The sequence below is a fragment of the Dreissena polymorpha genome, chromosome 10 (assembly GCF_020536995.1).
Source record: "Dreissena polymorpha isolate Duluth1 chromosome 10, UMN_Dpol_1.0, whole genome shotgun sequence".
In the NCBI taxonomy this organism is placed as follows: domain Eukaryota; kingdom Metazoa; phylum Mollusca; class Bivalvia; order Myida; family Dreissenidae; genus Dreissena; species Dreissena polymorpha.
Genome location: NC_068364.1, coordinates 79,697,627 through 79,706,224, shown reverse-complemented (window position 1 = coordinate 79,706,224; position 8,598 = coordinate 79,697,627). Strand labels below are relative to the sequence as shown.

At 36.1% G+C, this 8,598-nt stretch overlaps 2 protein-coding genes across 5 annotated transcripts in view; both read right to left on the bottom strand.

Moving 5' to 3' along the window:
* Positions 1–604: 604 nt before the first annotated feature.
* LOC127848237 (uncharacterized) lies at positions 605–6,815 on the bottom strand. Of its 4 annotated transcripts, none has more exons than XM_052380572.1 (5): positions 6,747–6,815; positions 4,415–4,455; positions 3,562–3,716; positions 1,442–1,609; positions 605–755 (listed from the first exon to the last, which is right to left on the bottom strand). In XM_052380572.1, the coding sequence occupies exons 1-5, from the start codon at positions 6,756–6,758 to the stop codon at positions 697–699; spliced, it is 435 nt and encodes a 144-aa protein (XP_052236532.1). In that variant the 5' UTR covers positions 6,759–6,815; the 3' UTR covers positions 605–696. The 4 variants fall into 4 exon arrangements, with proteins under 4 accessions (XP_052236532.1, XP_052236531.1, XP_052236533.1 ...); XM_052380571.1 differs by lacking the exon at positions 6,747–6,815 and adding an exon at positions 5,092–5,271; XM_052380573.1 differs by lacking the exon at positions 6,747–6,815 and adding an exon at positions 5,140–5,271.
* The window catches only part of LOC127848238 (uncharacterized), an 83,864-nt gene continuing 75,870 nt past the window's right edge, over positions 605–8,598 (bottom strand). The window contains exon 6 of the mRNA XM_052380576.1: positions 605–663. The gene's annotated coding sequence lies outside the window, so the exon portion shown is untranslated. The remainder of the gene's footprint in view (positions 664–8,598) is intronic.

The following is an 8,598-nucleotide window of genomic DNA, read 5'->3' as shown; positions in this document are numbered from 1 at the left end:
AAACAGAAAAATAACTTTATCGGACATAACTGGAGTTTTCAATCAAAATAGGAACGCTACAGTTCAAAACAGAACGTTCATTCTATGATCTGGCCTGCCCAAAGTCCGGACCTAAATATAATAGGGAACGTATGGCATAGGCTTAAAAGACAACTAAAAATCAACCTGATATCGTAGACACACAAAATAAGTTTGGGCCTTGAGGCAGCCATTCGAGACATCTGAATAAACATTCCCGTTGAATATATCAGAACTTTGTATTCGAGCTTACCAAGGAGAATACAGAGTGTATTAAAATCGAAAGGCTATATTACCAAATATTAAGGTAAATGGTTGGTCACTTGGTGTTTAATATGTTTAAAACGCTTTGTTTTATGAAGCACATTTATTGTTGACGTCAGCCATTTAGTTTTTTGACGTTCACTTGTGGCACATCGGTGTAGTTCTTATTCGTATAAGTATAGTTGCAAAGCAGAGAAGTGTGTTTGTTTCATCCAGTATGAAATTCAACGGTTGGGCATATACGAGATGATCTTGGTACAAACCAAGAACATGTGTACATGTAGCATGCTGCCATGTTATGTAAAATGTTTCTTAACTAGTATAAAGTAGATTCATTTATTTTTTCGCCTAACGAAACGTTACAACGTTATGGAACAGAAGCGATTAAGCCATTGAATAAGGGTAAAATAAATGTTATGTTGATATTTTCACCCACTGGACCACAAATTCTCCTTCTGTTACCTTCCAGTCAGCTGAAAATAAGTATGTACTCATTATTTTGTGCAAGCATAACAGGGTGAACAATTATAAGTAAGTTCATGCCGTTTACATTTCAAAACTATATTTTAATTGACGCATTACATGCACTTCACGTTGGACGAAGTGTTTCTCTAGATTCCAAAATGGAGGTATTAATATTGGTACGTAACTTATGCATGAATTTATAACAACCGTCAATACACCAATAAATAATACGGAAGTTTCTTATATTCTGGGAGAAAATGCCTCCATTTCAAACACATTTTACGACCAAGTTCAAGGTTTTTGTTTGTTTTGTTTTTGGTTGTTTATGTGTGTGCGTTCATGTGAGTGTGTGTGTTTGTGTGAATATGTTCTTATCACAACTATGTAAAGATCTGAAAGTATCAATTACGTAATAATGTACATTCTATATTATTACAACCCGTATGCATTTTAATCAAGATATAAAAATATCAATAACTTAATAATTTACATTCTATATTAACACAACTCGTTTTTTTTTAATAAACATGTTCTAAACACAACTCTGTTATGACATAATAGTAAGTTACAATGTATTACTATGTATTTTTGGACGGATGCCCTTTGTTTCCAAAATAAAATTGACCTGACTCGTTTAGAATCATGTGACTTTCCTTCTAACTCAATGCGTCAAAAACATATACAATTCCCTTACAGTTAAAGTCAAACCAGTGGTAAATGTGCGGAATTTCTGCTGTGATCTCCAGAATAAAGTCCTTGTCGACGTCAAGGATCGTGAACACGTGCAGGCCTTGTGTCACCGTGCCGTTCATCTCATCTTGCCAATGCTCCAGGAACTCTGCGCTGGTCACAAGACCGTCAGCTAGTGATATGCGACAAATGTACAAGCATTACACCAGCAATATAACACCAGCATATTATGATGCCCATATTTAAGTTTGTCAATAAATGCTTTATATTTATATATGTAAACATTAGATCTAAAAACTCCCGTAAAAAAAAAACAAGAATAAAAATTAAAGGCAGAAGAAGTAAGTAACTCTCAACTGAATTCGAACCACTAACCTCTGGAGTAAAAGTCTATCGGTTAGACCACTCGACCATCTGTGCTCATACAATGATTTTTTTTTTATATAAGCAGTCCTCGTTGTATCACAAAATATAACGACAACAACAGAAGTCTCTAAATTATTCAATCGTTTCGCGTTGCAACGTTTAACAATTTTCAGATTTTTAAATCGTCAAAAGATGCATATAATGGATATTTTAGAGCATGGTAAATGTTCAGTTTTACTGTTTCCTAACAAAAATCATAATTACAACGAAAATTTGCGAATACGATTTGCTTTTAGTTTCGTCAATTTACCAAAGCGTGAAAAGGCCCTTTTAAAAATCTCGTCCAGTGCTCTGGGAAATATGCGGTGGTCACCGGGTCATCTACAGTTGATAAGTTAACTTGGTATTATGTCAACACAAGTAATTAATCAGCTGCAACATACATTGGCAGCGAACTGCCCATAATTAGCGAAATCAACATAGATCTTCGCAATAAACCTAATTATTATACCTAATTTGTTCAGTGTATTATGAAGCATTGAAAGTAAAAGAAACGGGACATGTCTCGATTAAGAGTTATGCTGCTCGTATTTGGGGCCTTATTTAAGCATGAAGCCCAATAATTTAACTTGATTTGTCAAACATTAAGTCATAATTATGGCTGAAACCACTCTGCTTTGGTTATTGTCGATTTGACTTGAATCATAATGAAAGCGAGTATTTCAAATGCATGTTGTATTTTTTTATTTATACACGTATAGGCGTTCTACGCGAAGTCTGAGCTATTCACACTATCGTCCATTTTGACATACAACGATTTATAAATATTAAAGAAAACGATAAAACTACAATTTAGCTACGTTCGTAATCAGATAAACATATGCCATGATTTAAAATCATTGCATCAGCGATAAGCTATAACGATTCAGCTACGTTCACCGTTTCGTTACGTACCTATTGCAATGAAGATATGGTCGAACATTTAATAAGCGATAGGGCAAGATCGTCCGCTATTGACATGCGTTGCGAAGATGTAAAAATCTCCAATAAGCCATAAAGCAAGATCGTGCGCTATTGACTTGCGTTGCGAAGATGAGCAAGAACGTTTCAGCTATGTTCTAAGTGGTCACAATACATTCTGCTATGCAATTTGAAGATTACTATAAAAACAAACATTGAACAAGAGATTAAACTACAGCGATTCAGCTATGGTGCCAGTTGTCTTTAAACAACGCATGTCAACAGACCGCTCGTTATTTGACAGGGAAGTGGTTCGAATATAATCAATGAAAATATAAAGTTGCCAAATATGAATAATATTCATATTATAGCACAAGGGGTTTTGCATGTAGTTTGCGCTTATCACACTACCTTCCGCTCTTAACATATGAAGATATACACTTATTAAATCAGCGATTTAGATTAAACAATTCAGAACTTTTGCCAGTCGACACAGGACGGTCCGCTATTGAATATTTCATTTATTTTATGTTTTTCAATATACAAACATGTTGCGCATCGGGAGTAATAACTTGCGATAATATTATTACATTATGTTTATAATTAGTTATATCAAACAAATAGTCAAGGCATGTGGGAAAATATTATATTAATATCGGTAAAGCTAACAAATACTTACGTTAGTAATGGTATGTTGGTGTTATTGTAATGGTAATCGCGGAAAATTTAGCGCAAACAACGATAAAATAGTTAAAATGAACATGCAAATGACGGTTCATACTTAACAATAGCACTTACTGTTGTTGTCATAGGAACGGAACACGTTCTGGAACTCCCCGTACGTAAGGTACTCGTTCTGGTCTCTGTCTGCCTTCCGAAACATCGCCCGAGCCTGGGGGCTGTCATCAAACACATGACCGCTTCCAGAGGAACGCTGGTTCAAGGTGCAGGCGCTGGTAGCAATCACAGAAATACATGTATTGAAGAAACTAGTGCACACCTTCCACCAAAATACGTGGCCACCAATCACTCCTGCATTGTTTTAATCAAAAGAGCTAGTGGTTACCGTTGCAGACTCTGTAAGACAGTGATAAGTAACGAGCCAGTTAACTAGTCCGTTTATTATTATTATTTAATTGACCTCTCCGGTGGAACATTGGCGCGTGGGCAGTGTCGTGCTATAATTTCAAAATAAGTTTGTGCCAGTAAACATGGGTTATAAAAAGGTGGCATATGCAGGAATGGTTTATTTAATTGTATAATTACTTATGCTGAAGATTTGTAATTGAAAAACAGTATACAATGAAGGAATTTTCTACAGTAGGTCGAGATACCTATACCACATATTTTTATTCACGCATGGGCCAAAAATATTGTGCATGGTTTTTATACAAACATAATTGTCATGTGAAAATAACATGATTTGAACAACATGTAAAATATACACAATATCCAATTTGTATAATATGTTGCCATGAATGTTGGAAAGATTTGTTCTGTGAAATGTTTCTTGTGTGTTCCACTTTACTTGGTAAGTACATATGTTTACGCAAGGTTACCACGTTCCTTTTCAGTCAAGTCATATTCGTGGCACTTTTGTTTTAGGCAGAATAGAGGATGGACAACTTTTTAGGTTTTTGAATCAACTTACCAACACACGAACCCAGCAATCATAACAGTTACCAGTATCATCTGCAAAAAGAGAATGGGCGCATGTGTAACACACAATACTAATCCACGTAGACGTAATCAGATAATACAAGTCTTCCGTATTCAAACACCAACACCAATAACCTTTTACAGATAATGGAATTATGGGAAAACAAACAATACCATTAAACACTAAACACAGATTTTAATTAATTTTTAAATATGACAAGCTATATCTATCAAATGGATATTCGGCGTGTATCCTGACTTTGAAATTAAGGTAGAAAATAGACGTTTATATTACATAAAAACAAATGTTTAAGTCTTGTTTTGTTCTTGTTCACTTTATAATCTTGTAAACACCACATGAAATGTCTGTAATGAAGTGCACGTATATTATACCACATAAGAGTAGATACAAATTATAGATCACATAATATATTTCCTCACATGTTTTTTTGATGAATTTTCTTCGTCATCGAAACATATGGTACGTTGATATCTAATTAAGACGCAGTTGTCTTTCCACACATTCAAATAACACTGTCACATGCTCATCATGCGAAAATTGGTCTTATGGCATATGCACTTGCACAGTCTGATCAGGGGCTACGCTTTCCGCTATATAAGTACGCAAGGTCCGCGGTATCTCAAGAGAAGCTAATTCAGTATGCACACCTTCACAAGACTGCGCGGATGCCTAGGCTGGGCTGGAGCTATGCACACCTTCACAAGACTGCGCGGATGCCTAGGCTGGGCTGGAGCTATGCACACCTTCACAAGACTGCGCGGATGCCTAGGCTGGGCTGGAGCTACGCTGGTAGTATATTGCATAAGACCCATTTTAGCAAGACGCGGGTCTTTAAAAATCTTCTTGTGTCTTGTAAAGGGAACATCAAACCACGATACTTTGCGATAGAAAATTGAAGTGTCAATGAGTTATTAATAGCAAACTGGCAAATGTCGGCAACCTATGTTGGATTGCTTACGTCACACATAAGTGGCTTGATAATTAAGCGATATCCTTTTTATCATGGACGCTATATTATTTCGGTAGTTTTGCCTCAAAATACAAGACAAATTGATTTAACTGATAGGTTTCATTAATGTCATTCCTTAAAAATCGTGTTGTTTAATATATTGCAATACTGTGTTATCAACATAAGGCGTCCATAGTACATTGATTACTTTTCCGTCTTCCCATGACGATTTACTGACCTAGCCTTGACCCTGCAAATCGTTAGTATGCAATTTAATGGTAATCCTTAATTGAAACGGGCAAACAATGTGTTTACGCATATCCATACACTGAACAGTGTTACATCATATAATTGAAATACGAGGTGATGTTGCCAATGTTCTGGGTGATAATGCTCAATACAGCCAATGGAAAAAATGAAGTTTATACTTTCGAATCTGCTGGCGTTATGTAAAAAGGTCATTTAAGGTGAAAAGCTGGGTGAAACAGCTACGCCGAATAAGACCTGAATAAAGCATGGAAAGCAGATTTTAAACGTCTCAAAGAGCCTTTATCAGAACATGGTTACATGTGTAAAACAGCAAGTAAAAAAGCATAACTAAGACAGTATATAAGAGATTTCTTATTAAAGATAAGCTATATCAGCCAGTTGAAAAGTGAATAAAACACAAAAAGTGAAAAAGTGATTAAAAAACCCGTAACCAGAGAGTTTAAACGTATGCAAATCAGACTTACAATAAAGTATTCTTATGTCTAATTGCTAATTAACTATTTGATGACCGTACATGGACAAAGGAATTCAATCAGTTGTATTCAAAACATCATTAAACCTTAATTTAACATTGGAAACGTGTCATACTATTAAAATTAATTATAATCAGTTAAATATACATAGATAATTAATGTTTATTTAATATAAGTCTTCAGGAAACATACGTGATTATAAGCTTGTGTAAATACCTTAGATTTTTGTGATTTTTGTGTGAAGTACTTTAAAAAAAACACACTTCTGTCATGCACTTAGTGTTGATAACGACACAATTGGAAGGCAAGTCCGTAAATAGTGTTTAAGAAACGAACTAGTTAAGAACGCTCTGCCAGTTCAGAATTACAGATAAGACAGCGTCATGTTCATACACTGTACTTATCTTCGAGTCCTTTAGTTCATTTCTTTAAGCGTACTATTAAACCACGGTTTAATGGTTGATATATGCAATAGAAATATAATCTATTTTGCAAGTTGCTGTCCTGTGTGTGTTTGTCAAAACTAACATTGTGTTATATAACGAACTGACAACCTCAATATAAAACAGTTCACTATATAGTGCTAACTCATTTTAAGTTGTTCGCTTACCACGCGTTTCATGCCAGTGTTTTTAAATACGATGAACCTGATAAATCTGATAACTGCCGCATCTGCCCAATCCGCGCTGAGAAAGAGTTGTATAATTGATGCCAGAGCTTCGAGTTCTTCAACTATATTCATTCACAAATGGAAACATAATGTGAATATCATGTTAAATGGAATATTTTTTGAACGGAGCGTATATAGACAAGGATAAATAACAATGTTAGAAATATACATGTCGCGGAAGAGAATGTTTCTGAATGATTAAAATAGTCCTCTATCTGCTGCGCCTTATCACATGGTATTTTTGTTCAGCACAGGTCATTCATAAGCAGAGACTATAAATAGATGCGGGAACAAAAACTACTGCAGATTAAAAAGTATAGTGTTATATCGATAGTACAATTTACTATTACGCGACCGTTCTGTAACCTCGGTTGTAGTGATTGCTACTACAGCTGGGTTTAATTTGATATGTCTGGGAAACGTTCTTTTGTACTCAACAGGTAGCGGCGATACCTCGTGTATTCTCAATTGCTTGGGTGATAACAACGCAATAGTATAAGGTAAAGTACGGAATCCGGATAGTGTCATCTATAATCGCGCACTTCTTTCATCAAGGGCGACACTATACACACGAAGCGACAGTGGACAGGCGATATTATTACAGCGATATTTGAACAGTACAAATATCGTGCGTCGCCGCGACTGTCGACTAAAATATCGAGTATCGCTTCGTGTGTCTAGTGTCGCGGTCTGAAATTAGACCTCGATACACGAGATTCGGATAATATGGGCGATATTTGAAAAATAAAATATCGTTGATCGCCGCGACATTCGCGCAAATTATCGTGTATAGCTTCGTATGTCTAGAGTCGCCCTTTGAACGCGACACTAGACATATGAAGCGATACTTGATAGTTTTCTTGACAGTCGCGGCGACGAACGATAGTTTTCTTGACAGTCGCGGCGACGCACGATAGTTTTCTTGACAGTCGCGGCGACGCACGATATATTTAACATGATATGTCGCCTTTTGGGCTACCTAAACAAGGGCGATATATCGTGTTAAATATATCGTGCGTCGCCGCGACTGTCAAGAAAACTATCATGCGTCGCCGCGACTGTCAAGAAAAATATCAAGTATCGCTTCTTGTGTCTAGTGTCGCCCTTGATGAAAGAAGTGCGAGATTATAGATGGCACTATCCGGATTCCGTAGTAAAGCTTGTTTATGTTCACTGTTCTCAATTTATAAAGCGTTTAACATGTGTTGCGAAAATGCTGACTTCGAAATAAATTTTGAAATTTACGTTTCTAACTCATTAAATTAAAACAAAAGTTAAACGTGTGTGTGTGTTGATTCTATTCTCTTGTTTGTCGCATATTCACTGCATGAAATGTGTGTAATTGTAGTCAAACCACACATACGTGTTAGTAGATACAAGCTATACAACGGGAGTTCACATCATATGTGTCCTCACATCGCTTATTAATGAGTTATTATGAGTTTATTTCTCCGCCATCAAAATATATCGTACGTTAATATTTAACACTCAGTTTTCTTTCAAAACATTCAATCACACATTCATAGCCGAGTCATGCGAAAATAGGTCTAATGTCGTTTAGTTCAGCATATTCTCAAGCACAGCCTGTGCATTTACGTAGTCTTGTCAGAGGCGATGCTGTCCGCTATAACACCACTCGGGGTCTCATTATGTATCTCCTGAACAGACTGAGAGATGCGCAGGCTAGGTGGGCTATAGCTATGATGGGCGCATATGGCATAAGACCCATTTTCGCATGATGCCGGTCTTTTGAAATAACATTGCGAGTTGTAAATGGAATATTTTAGCACAA